The sequence below is a fragment of the Miniopterus schreibersii genome, assembly GCF_964146895.1.
Source record: "Miniopterus schreibersii genome assembly, chromosome: 1".
NCBI lineage: Eukaryota > Metazoa > Chordata > Mammalia > Chiroptera > Miniopteridae > Miniopterus > Miniopterus schreibersii.
The window spans coordinates 13,511,970-13,525,147 of NC_138101.1; the positions used below are offsets into that span (position 1 = coordinate 13,511,970).

At 40.2% G+C, this 13,178-nt stretch overlaps 1 protein-coding gene across 2 annotated transcripts in view; it reads left to right on the forward strand.

The window, feature by feature from the left end:
• Positions 1-2,702: 2,702 nt before the first annotated feature.
• Positions 2,703-13,178, forward strand: part of ANAPC4 (anaphase promoting complex subunit 4) — a 31,931-nt gene continuing 21,455 nt past the window's right edge. The window contains exons 1-10 of one of the 2 annotated variants that reach the window (XM_081151725.1): positions 2,703-2,912; positions 3,010-3,148; positions 4,247-4,352; positions 6,030-6,162; positions 7,770-7,844; positions 7,985-8,011; positions 8,105-8,149; positions 8,804-8,888; positions 9,623-9,727; positions 12,088-12,171. In XM_081151725.1, coding sequence (XP_081007851.1) covers positions 3,020-3,148; positions 4,247-4,352; positions 6,030-6,162; positions 7,770-7,844; positions 7,985-8,011; positions 8,105-8,149; positions 8,804-8,888; positions 9,623-9,727; positions 12,088-12,171 — 789 coding nt within the window. In that variant the 5' untranslated portion in view covers positions 2,703-2,912; positions 3,010-3,019. The remainder of the gene's footprint in view (positions 2,913-3,009; positions 3,149-4,246; positions 4,353-6,029; positions 6,163-7,769; positions 7,845-7,984; positions 8,012-8,104; positions 8,150-8,803; positions 8,889-9,622; positions 9,728-12,087; positions 12,172-13,178) is intronic. The other variant, XM_081151724.1, reaches the window with a different exon arrangement.

Consider the following 13,178-nt stretch of genomic DNA (forward strand, 5'->3'; position numbering starts at 1 on the left):
AACGGTAGTAGGGCAGAGAGGTTCTAACACCAACCTACACATTTATTTCTCTTTCCAGCAAATTCTGTCAATTTGCTTATTTTACGACTTCAAAATGGACCTCTCAAAATAACAGCTTCACATGGCTAGTTGAACCACCCCACACAACTCCATCACACATCCCTATACACAGTGATTCCCACATCTTTGCTCAGGCCCTGGCCTTTCCCCGTCAAACCTGCCTTTCCAGCTGCCCATTGGCCATCACAGATTTTCACACCACACCTCCACCTGAATGTAGTCCTCACGGAACTCTTGCTCTGGGCTACTTTCCCTTCCTTCCCCCTCACTTCCCTCATATCCCCACCCCTAACCCAACAACAACCAGTTCTCTATTCCCTGAAACTGCACCCAAATATCCCAGCCTCAGCCTTGACTTTCATTCCGCCAATCTAATCAATAATCAGTTCTTGTTACTCTACTTCAGAAATGTCTCTGGAATATCCTCCTTGACACCCAACTTGTCTTCCTGCCACCTTTACACCTCTTTGTAAAGCATCATGACCCTTGTCACAGAATTAAGATCCTGAATAACCAAAGGAGTGTGATGCCATCAACAATACATCTCCCCCCCCCCCCCAATGAATCTGTTGGGAGCTGCCTGGCCCTTCAAAATTCAACCCCAGGCCATTATAACACCTGGAAAGATGACATCAGCATGAGCTAGCCTAAGGGGTGTAGTGTCAAAGAAACCGCCTAGCTACCAAAAAGTTATTTCAAAAAACTGGTTCTTGCATTCTTTTTTTCAAGCACTATGAAGAGGATATGCAGAGCATGGAAATTCTTCTTAAAGTGTATTTTCTCTTACATTTCCCTCCTCCTTCCCCACTCCATATTTTACTATCTCCTGCCATTGCCTCCTTAACAAAGCACCGATCCCTGGTCCCTGGGCTTTCCCCCTTTCTGCTTGATTCTGTGCTACAGAATACAAATAAGCCAATTTAACAAAGCAATGTTTTCCTTAGAGAATGGGAAAGGCAAAGAAATGAAGAGGCTAAAGCCAAAATCCCTTTTATGGGGCAATGGGAAAAAGAAAAGGCTGGGAACACTGTTAATAAAGCTCTTGTCCTGTGGCTACTTTGGACCATTTCCAGTAACAATCCCTGCCCCCCACTCCCATAAACGTTGACACATGAGGCACTACTATGGCCACATGAAATGATTTGCTGTTTCCTGGCCACATCTGGAACTCCACACCCATGCTGTTCCCGGTGCTGTAATACCTTCTGGGAAATTCAGTCTTCAGTGAGGGCTTCATAATGTGCAGGTAGTTACTCTCCTATGTCCCGTGGCACTGTGTATATACCTCTACCAGTTCATGTGTTGTATGAGGGTTCATATTCAGGTTAAGCTTTAGGAAAATGGACATTCAGTTTCCATAGGAACATTAAGCAGATATTTTATTGGATCCCCAACATGCAGATTACCCATTATTGCCACCCCAGAACATTTAACACCTGAAAATGCATTTTATGAATAACAAAGGCAAGTCCATTCTCACCTTAGAAATGGGGAACATGCTAAATTATTTGGCAAGGAAAAAAACCCATCTCTGAGAGGGAGCAGGGTTAGTATCAAGTGAGTAGCTCAGCTGGTTAGAGCTTCGGCCCAATATCAACCAACGAACGCATAAATAAGTGGAACAACAAATCTATTCCTTTCCTCTCTCTGAATAAAAAAAAGTTTAAAAACGTTAAGAACAGTGTCTGGCCTAAAATAGTGCCTCGAATATTTGTTGCTGAATGAATTGGTCTGCCTCTATCATCTACTTCCCACAAGGCTAGATCCAGATAGAGGGCAAGGAGATGGGGCTTGTTGAAAGCTGAAGCTCTGCCACCTTTCTCTCCTTTGAATAGTGAAAGAACTGAAAGGCAGATGGCTTTCTACCGTAGGTTTTAAATTCAAGAGTCACAGGATGATACTGTCCCATTCTCTTCACCGGCTGCAAGCGGCGGGAACTTCGGAACATTTAGAAGTGTCCTGCATACAGCAGCATCGGTGGGTCCTGCAGAGCCCACGTCTCGGCCCATTCGTGTAGCCCAGGTTTCTCCATAGTAGACGCTCAAGCAGCGACGGGATAAATCCCCGGTGAGCCCACAGCCCTCGTGTGCCATGGTGGGGCTACCACCACTACCGCTAAGTGGTGAGGCTCCAGTGGGAAAAGAATCAAGACACTTGCCTATGTCAGAGACTTTAGAGGCGGGCCCTCCCGCCTTGGCTGCAAACTGGGAACACCTAGGCAGTTTTAATAAACACTGGGTCCCTCCCTTACTCCCCTCTAGTTGGTCGGGGTGCTGCGGGCTGAGCGCGGCTCAGAAGCTGTCCGAGGCGGCTGCCTCCGCTCAGCACCGACAGCTCGGCTCCTCCTGCGCTCCTCTTCCCCTGGGGGGCTCCTCTTCCCCGGGGGGCCTCGCCCGTCACCCTCACTGTCCGTTCACCGGCAGCAAGCATTCCCGCGGACCCGACGGGACCTGCGGGCGCGCACACACGTGCGTCCCAGCCTCACCCAGGCTGGCGGCAGGTCTCGGGGGCGCGCCCCGCCCATCGCCCCGCCCCTCCCGCCCATCGCCCCCCCTCCGTTGCCCCCCATTGCCCCGCCCCCTCCCGCCCCGCGTCCGGGTCCAGCCCCCCGCGCACCCCGGGCTCCCAGGGTCCCCGCCCTCCTCCAGCCCCGCGTGTGGCGGTGCGGCGGCGCGCCCCCCGCGCCCAGTCCCGCGCCCACGCCGCCTCTTCCTCTCGCGAGGAAGTCCGGGCGCCGGAAGTGCCCTGAGCGCGCGGCCGCGGTGCTGCGCGGAGGCGCCGGCGCGCAAGGGGCAGCGGGCAGCGGGAGGTGGGGTCGCCCGGGCCGCTGGGCCGCCGAGGGCCTCTCGCAGGTGCGGCCGCGGTCGGGGTTCTCCGGGAAGGGCCGCGCGCGAGGGCGCCGGGGACGCGGGCGGCCCCTGCCGGCCCCCGACTGAGGTGTCGTTGCAGAGTCGCCCCCATGTTGCGGTTTCCGACCTGTTTCCCGTCCTTCCGGGTGGTGGGAGAGAAGCAGCTGCCGCAGGAGATCATTTTCCTGGCCTGGTCACCCAAGCGGGATCTCATCGCCTTGGCCAACACCGCGGGCGAGGTGAGTGAGCGGACCGCCGGGGAGCTGGCCTCAGCTTCCCCCCTGCGGACTGGGCGGGCCACCTGTCTCCCCCGCCCCTCCCTCCCAGGCCGCCCGAAAACTTCAGGTGAAAGTGGAAGGGACCATATGCGGGACAGAGAATTTATATGCTCCCTTTACGTATTTTACGGCGAAAACAGGTTTTCACCCACTTCACAGCCCTGCATCCGCGTCTCTTTTAGTCAGTTATTTGTTAAGTGGGCTTTGGAAGAGCCCGGCACGTGTCACTCGTGAGCTAGACTTGGCAGCAGATCCACAGACCCTGCCCTAGTTTGCATGTTTGTAGCGGGGGAGAGGAGTTACTGTCAAACTTGAGCTGCAAATGCGCATGCGCGCACCTCACCCAGGGTGTGCTTAAGCATCTGTGTTATGTTGTCCAGTTGGGTATTACGTGCTGGGTAACCACCGTCCTTGTCCTTCGAGACCAGGGAGCGATGTTTCACTGGATTCCTGATGGAGTGTGCATGAGCGCTAACAATCAGCGTGTCTAGGTCAAAGTATATTAGGAGCTGCGTCCTGGTTGCACCAAACTTTGTGCTGAGGGCTTATTCTCTGGCAGCCATTTTGTAAGGAAACCTTCACGTTGGCATCTTTCCTCCTTTGGCCTTTCGGCAGGTTTCCTGATAGGTGCCTGGCCAGGTGAGGGTTGGGTCGTGCGCATCATTGTGTTGACCGCCCTGCCCTTGTCACCGGCGTACTGATGTCTGCTTTCTCAAGGACCTCCATGAAACCTAGTCTCCCTTCTCTGCCAGGGTGCTTTGGGACTTTGTTATTGCTCTAGAAAGGAGTGCAGCTAGTACAGCCACACCAGTATGGGGGAAGGGAGGTTTTAGGGGCGCCAGTGCGGTAAGATGGGTAGATGCAATAGGGGGCGCTTGCTGCTTCCATCGCCTCAGTGAGAAGAAAGGGCGCTGTCTAGGAGTGAGGATGGAGAAGAAAATATTGGAAGTTTGAGAAGAAAGGAGAGGTATTAAAAAGCTGGCAAGGCAAGTGGACTAGGTTTATTTTGTTTTTGGAAATGGATTCTTATTTTCTGCCATTATATCTGTTTTGTCCTAGGTTTTACTTCATCGACTTGCAAGTTTTCATAGAGTTTGGAGTTTCCCACCAAATGAAAATACAGGAAAGGAAGTGACCTGCCTAGCTTGGAGACCAGATGGCAAACGTAATGATAGTATAAAAAATAGGTTTTTGTTATTCACAGAGTATTCTTTAAAAGAAAGCCTATTTCCTGAAAGAATTTATTGTTCTCATTATATACCAGAATTTTAAATACCAGTTTGGGAACTTTGTTTTTTAGAATGCTTTAAAGTGTTTCCATAGAACTCAAATTAATTCTATCATCTTGTTTCCGGGCAAAGATATCCCCAAAATAGAATCTGACTTCTTGGTGAAGATAACTCTAAAATGAAAATCTGGTGGAATATACCAAGTACTTTGGTTTTATTCTTTTTGCTGTCTTGTCCTACACAATTTGGCCCAAACTTCACCTACCACTTCCTGGTCAGTTCATCATCATGGGCCTTTTCTTCCAAAAATGTTTCTTAGCATTAAATGTATGGCTCATAAATATTCCGTCTGTGCATATACTTGTCTCACCTGAAGGACTGTCAGCTCTGACCTCATTTCTTCCATTTCTGTACGATTTTTCTCCTCCTGGTGTCCTTTATTTTGTAGTTTGTTATATTGTAGCTGGTTATGGCTCTGAGGACAACTCTCCTCTTCCATGTGTAGTTTTTACAATGACAGTTATTATTTGAACTGTTGTACACATACAGTCAGTACAGTAAAATGCTGTAAATCATAACTTGAAGTTCATCTGTATCATTGGCACTTTAAGAAAAAACAAAGCTGTTTTTGTTATGTACTCTTTATTGCTTAATTTTTTTTTCTAGATAAATGTAAATATGTAAAAATGCCATGAAAGCCCATCACTTACAGATAACTATTTTTATCTGTATTCATTTAGCTCAGCTCTTTTTTTAATCTTTTTTTTAAGTATATGTAAAATTAGAGAACTTTTGTAAGTAACATCTTGATATCTTGCAGCATTTAGCCAAAAATAACAGGATCTCAAAAATAAATCATGAAAGTCAGTGTGTCAAAATGTATTTAAGTAGATGATATTTTTATCATTGAAAACATATGTCTTGTGTTTTTTGACACTAAAAAACGTTTTGTTAGGTATTGGTTATTTCAAGATTGTTTTAAATAGTTTTGAAGAAGAAACCTGCATTACCTCACATCTAGCCAAGTTGTGTGTGTTGGTATACAGTGAAACGCTTAGCCCGCTATTTAGAAATTCTTAAAGTTGATATATTAGGAAGATGTTAATGACTTAGGTAGAGAAACTATACTTGATAATTCAGTCACAGTAATGGCCTTGTTTTCCATTAGGAGTTAGAAACAAGGGGAATAAAAAACTTTCCAAGAACCAAGCAGATGGAATTACTTCTTTCCTTTTAGGCCTGTTTATGGGACCAATATGTCTTGGTGATACAATATTTTTGTTAGTCTGTTGAGACTTGTTTTGTATTTTCTGTCTGGCAGCTGGGTTCCAGTCTAGAGCTTTGATGTGTAAAATGTTAAGTACAGTACATGAGAAAGTGGTAGATTATTCATGAAAGTTTGAGCATTTGAAGGTAAACTTAGATAATAGCATAACTATGTGCGAAGATATCTTTTAAGTTTTAAAATGCTATTTAAAGGAAGGATTTTTAAATTTAAGGATTTCTGTGATCACAATGTAGTTAAAATAGTAAAACTAGGTAAGAAGTGAAATACCCATTTATTTTTCTGAAAGGTTACACTAATTAATTCTGATTATATCTTCTTGTTTTAGTTTTGGCCTTTGCTCTTGCTGACACCAAGAAAATAGTTTTGTGTGATGTAGAAAAACCTGAAAGCTTGCACTCTTTTTCTGTGGAGGCTCCGGTTTCTTGTATGCATTGGATGGAAGTGACTGCAGAAAGCAGGTAGAGTTAAAAAAATAAATAAATAAATAAATAAATAAATAAATAAAGGGAAGAAAAATCCCAGTTGTCACAATAAGATGACGTTAAAGAAATTTTCATTTTTTAAATGAGTTCCTAGGGGTATCTCTGTGTTAAGTATGTGTACATGGCATTTAACTTTCGGTTTTAAGTTTATCAAGATAAAAATACTTTATGTTTTGTTAGATTTTTTTTCTTCTGAAAATATCTTTTTTATGGAGCAGTAATATCTGAATGTCCAAGATTGTTCTTTTCATTCATTTTTGTAGTTTGTATCATTGACTTATACTTTCAAGTAATACTAATTAAAATTACTGGTTCACAAATTGAGGTTCTGTTTTTCTTTTCACCATTTATTTCGTCTAAAGCTTTGTTTTTTTGTTCCGTAGTAAATATTCTTAGAGTTTGAAGAATGCTAAATGGAGCATTCTGTTTTGATGCTACACAGCTTCTTTCTGTGTCCATGGTCCTGGTAGTTTCCTTATTTTATGAAAATAATTTTGCCTTAGTCTTTGTAGTCAAGTAATATTCCAGGTTTTCAGTAAAGATGGCCCAAAGGATCAGTGGATTTAGGAAATAATGAAAATAAAAGTTTGTTTTTTGTGTAAATGTGATAATTTTCTTTCCATTACCTTTTCCTTTCTAATTAAGTTTTAAATTATATCAAATGAATTTGTAAAATCTGAATATTAATTGACAACTTTCCTAGGGGACACTTGTAAAGAATTGGATACCAAGGATCTAGCCTGGGGTTCAAAATTCACTGTAGATACAACAGTGATTAATCCATCATCAGATAATCAAGAGTGTAAATGGCCATGTGGGTTTGTAGGAGGTTAGAGGAGCAGAGTATACTATGTAATTTCTATCCCAGTCTAGTTAGCTGCTAAGTGTATTTCTAACACACTTTCTACAACTAGTTTTGAAATGTACTGTGGAAATTCCAGGGTCTTTCAGGATACCTCGTTTGTGTTAATGTGGGGAAAAATTTCTTGCCAACTTAGCACTTTTTTACCTTCTCACTCATTTATTTCCAACCTTATTTGGAGGTAGAATTGAGGGGAAAGGGGGGAAATAAGACCGTTTCAAAATGCATCATGTTTTCTGATATACCTGCTGGGTTGTCAAATCTCCAAATGTATGTAAGCCATAGAACTCATAATTAAATGATAAAATAATTGCAGTGTTCTTTAAAATTACTCTTGTACTCAGGTTTAATGATGGTTCTTAGATGAGAGTTAAATCAAAAATTCTCAGTATCTAATACTAAATACATATGAGTATATTTCATTTGCTGAGATCATTGTTTTTTAATATTTGTCCCACTAAATGTAAAGTGGGCAGGCTGATTTTTTTGCAGAAATAAACCCTTTTGTAAATGAAGACTTTCCTACAAATTTTCTACTCTTCTGTTTCTTGTTTGTGATTGTTAGGACTATTTTGCAATGATAAAATATGCGTGGCAACTGTTTACTTGGTAATGTATAATGTATAAAACTGGGCATTTAAAAAGACGAGTATATTTTTAAATGGAAAGAGAAGCAAAATCTTTGTTGTCTTTATAATGCTAGTTTTGTTTTGTTTTTTAGTGTTCTAACATCCTTTTATAATGCTGAAGATGAATCTAATCTTCTCTTACCTAAGCTACCTACATTGCCAAAAAAGTGAGTATCAGAGTTTAATTTTATTGAAATTCATCTTGCGGATTTCTCTTTACTTTTAACACCATGACAATTTTCTCATTTATTTAAAAAATATGTTTCTATTAAGAGTATTTTTTACCCCAGTCTCTGTTTTTCTCTAGTTATAGCAACACCTCAAAAATATTTAGGTAAGGTATGCCTTTTTTGTTTTCAAGTAAGATAATCTTTTTATTATTTGAAGGATATAGTTGAAAAATAACCCATTTGTTTTTATATTTTAGTGAAGAAAATTCTGATGAAATTATTAAGCTTTTGGGAGATGTCAGGTAAATTTTGCATGTATCTTAAGTCTAATTTATTAAAGTTGATATTTGGTATTTGAGGCAGTTTTCAGAGTTTCAAGGGCAATTACTTTATTTGTCATATTACTTTATTGGTAACAAATACCTCTGAACAATATACCTTTATTAATATGTATTATTTACTTGTTTTTATTGTATGATCTTTGATTATGTCAAGCTTAATGATGTTATAATGTACTTTTGTTTTTTTCAATAAGACGTAAAGGAGGATTGAAGTACTAGTTTCTAAAATATAAATTTAAATATTCAGGGTCTTTAAGCCCGTTTAATACACTTAGCATCAGAGCCATGATACAACTGATGGTGCCTGTATTAGTTGGAAAAAGGGTTGTTTTGTTATTGAGAGTATATAAATGCAATCGTCAAAATAATATATTCTCATTTTACTGTAAACTGATGGTTTTCTAGGCTAGAGAAAATTGATGATGTTCTTTTGGAAAAATGCCATAAGGCTGATGTGATTGAATATTGAGTATTAGTGAATTTGTTCAGTGTTTCATTTCCCCTACAGGGGAGCTTTAGCATGCAGATTGTATGAGAACAGGAACAGTAAACTGTCTTGGTTTAGGAACTCTGTCTCCTCTGTTGTCCTCAGCTTGTTGCATTATTTTTAATTAGGCTTAATATTCTTGTCCTTGGAGGAAGCTCTGGTTTTATTGAACTTTATGCTTACGGAATGTTCAAAATTGCCCGAGTCACAGGGGTAAGTTTCCCTTTAATAGTTGCTATGTTCTTTTTTTTTTTTTTTTTTTGCATTTTTAACATTATTTTCTATATTCTTTATCTTAGAATACAGCAGCTGATATATGAAACAAGAATAAAACACTTCTTTTCTCAGTTTCAATTATTGGAATTGTTCTTAAATGTTAAGAGGATGATTTTCTTACTAAGATAAAAATAGTGTTATGATGTCTATGAAGATCTGGAACTGTTCATGGAATTAGTCAAGTTTTTCTTTTTAACAAAAAGGTTGATAGGATACCCTTGGTGGTGATTTGTTGTTGCAGACTTGTGGTGGGTAAGAGTTTGTGACAGGAATGTGATGCATGCCATCAGAAGCTATCTTCCGCTCAGTGCTGAGTCTCCACGGTGCCATGGTTTCTAAGTCTCTGTCTTTAGCTTTGTCCCCTCCATAGTTTAATTGTCTTATTCTTCCTTAGAGGGCTAGAAAGTATTGTAGACTCTGTGGAACATGTTGGTTCTTCAACACTAACTTGGGACCCTTCATATGGGTATGTGCGGGGCCATGTGTTGTGTCCGTCCTAGTTCTTGCAGCTGGGCGGACGCATACCTTCATCGGCTGGCTGCACATGCGAGGCAGGAGCCAGGCAGTGTGCTTCTGATTTTAGACCTCTGTGAATTTTTGCATCCTGTGTTGTAAGCAGATGCAGTCTAGTGGTAATATTAAATATACGGGGGGATTTGACTGTCTTACAGATTGTTGGCACTTGTCTTGCCTTGTGTTTATCAAGTGACTTGAAATCATTATCCGTGGTCACAGAGGTATCTGCCACAGGTGCTTCAGAGGTTTCATACTTTCAGGTGGGTATTGATAGCAGAAAGTAAATGTATTTTTAGAAGGTTTTATAGGGTTTTATTGTCCATATCTTACTAATGGTTATTAAAACAAAAAGCAACAAATTTACTTGGGGCTTCTAAATCTTACATGTAGAATCTTCTTATAGTGAATACCTTATTCTTATTCCCATGGCCCAGGATAGTTTCATAAAAACAGTGTTTTGATGGTTTATAAATGACCATATTAATTGGTTGCTATATCAGTTCATCTTTGTACAGTGTTTTCCTTAGAGCTCTGACCCTAAAAATAGTAAAAGCTAATATTTGTCGTTTAATATGTGCCAAGTACTGAGTAATTCAGTATAACTCATTTGAGTCCTCGTAGCAGCCTAATAGGTAGGTACTGTTGTTCCCATTTTAGAGATGAGTAAATGGGTGCACAGAGTAACTGTGCAACTTGCTGGCGGCCACAGAATTAAAGGGGTGCTGGGCAGTTTAGCTTCAGAGTTGATGCTCTTAATTAGCACATTCCCTCTGGTGTAAGATGATGTTAATGTTGGGAAAAACCTTTTTTAAAAAAATTTTTTTTATTGATTTTAGAGAGAGAGGAAGGGAGAGGGAGAGAGAGAGAGAAACATCAATGTGGGAAACATCAATGTGAGAAACATTGATTGGCTTCCTCCTACAGGCACCCTGACTGGGAATTGAACCCAAAACCTGGGAGTGTGCCCTGACTGGGAATCGAACCTGCGGCTTTTCAGTGCACGGGACAATGCTCAACCAACTGAGCCACACCGGCCAGGGCAGGAAAAACTGTTTTATTGTGTGCCGTTTGTAGATTGTGGAAACTGACTGGGCTCCTGTAGGGTATTTAGATTTAGTCTTGCCTTCAAGAAAATCTTCCCCAAATTTTCATCTCAAGTAACCCAGCCGATTAGCCAAAGTATGCATGAGCTCTCAAACAAAAGTAGAACAAAAGAGCGGCAAGATACTATGTGTGAGCCTTCCAACATTTGTTGTATTCAGAGCACCAGAAAATTCCCTGAACAGTTGTTAATATTTGCTCTTTCTCTTAAGGTTCTGTGGAAATATGATTTCCAGGATTACATTTGGTGCTGTAACAAAATGATTCACTATTTCTTTGAAGTTTGTCATAAATATTTTTTAATAACAGCTTTATTGAGATATACTTCTCATACCATTGTAATATTCAGTTTTTATCAATAGCCTATAATTTATTTAAAAATTTTTACATATATTCATGATGATTCTTTAAATTCCTCATAATAGTGTTACAAAATAGGTTATTACAGCTATTCTAGCTATGTAGAGGGGATTGCTAAACCTAGGAAAGGTGAGCTGTGCACAGTTAAATGTGGCAGAGTAGAAAATCCTAAGGTTTGGTTTTGTTAGTCTCAAAAACTGTTGTGCTCAAAAGGATCAGAATTTTCACATAGTTTTTTTGGTGATACAGAATTTGACCTTGACTCTTCTGAATTATAGGATTTTGTTCTTTGAACTGGGAGGGACTGCTTTATTTTTAAAAAGTTTAAAAAATTTTTTTATTGTGGTAAAATTGGCATATAGCATTAGTTTCAGGTGTACAGTGTAATAATGTGATTTTTGTATACCCTGGGAAATGATCATCACAATAAGTCTAGTTACTATCTGTTCTTATACAAAGTTACATTTTTTATTTTATTTTATAAATACATATTTATTGATTTCAGAGAGAGGAAAGGAGAGGGAGAGGGAGAGAGAGATAGAAAAATCAATAATGAGAGAGTCATTGATTGGCTGCCTTCTGCACGCCCCTGACTGAGGATCGAGCCCGCAACCTGAGCACGTTCCCTGACCGGGAATCGAACCCCAATCATCTGGATCCTAGGTCGATGCTCAACTGCTGAGCCACGCCCGGCCAGGCTGCATATGTTTTTTTTCGTGTGGTGAGATCTTTTGAGATTTACTTTCTTTCATTACAGTATTATTGACTATAGTCAACATGCTATACATTAAGTCCCTGTGATTGATTTATTTTATAACTGGAAGTTTGTACCAGGGAAGGACTGATTTACCTTTTAAAAGAAGTAAGTATGAAAAAGGTAAAGGGATTAAAAAGTACAAATTGGCCGTTTAAAAATAGTCATGGGGATGTAAAGTACAGCATAATGATATAGTCAGTAATATTGTAATAACTGTGTATGATGCCAGGTGGGTACTAGACTTGGGGTGATTACTTCATAAGTTATATAAATGTCTAACCACTATGTTGTACACCTGAAACTAATGTAATATTGAATGTCAGCTGTAATTGCAAAATTTTTTGAAAGTTAAAAAGTTAAGAGTGTCTAATTGTGACTCACTTTATTATTATGATTTGATAGCTTGAAACCAATCTATTGTACTCTTTCTTACCTGAAGTAACTCGGATGGCCAGGAAGTTTACTCACATTTCAGCTCTTTTACAGGTATTTATTTATAGTTTGTTTTATGTGAATGTTTATAAGTTTCTAATATTCTATAAATAAAAAAACTTGAAAATTTTATTTTGTAAAGTTATCTGTCATAAAGGTGTCTAGTCTGATAGATAATCTTAGTGTCCATTAAAGTAAGCAAAAGAAATTTAATTGACAATCAGCTCCCACTCATGTCTATTTCTCCAAAAAAGAGAGAAAAAAGTAGTTTAAATCTTTTTAAAAGTTCCCACAAATAAAATAATAATTTGGAATTTTAAAGTTTTATTGTAAAGAAAGTATTATGGAAAACAGTCATCTTATCAGTTAGCTTTTGTGCTTAATAAACCCATCCCAATTAGCTCATGATTCTGTATCTTAGTCAACTGTTCGGTCTGGGCTCAGCTGGAAGATTCTGTTGACCAGGACCAGGTTCAGCTTGTTGCAGCTGGGCTTGGTCATGCATGGGTAGTTGGCTGGTTGAACTAGGTGTTCCTTAGCTGTGATGGCTTCCCCTTCTCATCTCCCAGTGGGCTAGCTTGTTCATGAAGTGGTGGCAGAGGCAGGCTTGTCAAGAGTACAAGTAGGTGTGAACAAAGCCCTTTAAGGCCTTGGACCCATGGTGTCACTTCTGTTTTGTTTTGGTCACAGCAAGACACAATGCCAGCCCAGATTCAAGGAATGGGGAAATCCACTCTGTGTCTGGATAGAGTTGCTACATGGAATTGTGGCCTTTTCCCCGCCAGTCTACCACAGTCACTAATTTACTTGATGTCAAAGATTTCTGGGGATCAGAATCTTTTTAAAGATCCTGTTTGAAAATTGAGTAGCTGACCAAACAAGCATTTTGACAGTTTGTGTACGTAAAACATATATGTCAAAAGCTGAAGGATATGTTTTACCAGGTAAAAACTTAATTTAGGGATGTTTGATAGTTAAGTGATTCTCAAGTGTTAGCTATGGTCTTCTCTACTTTGGGCTTAACTGAGTTAAAAGTGATTGAAAGTAAATTCTGGATTTCT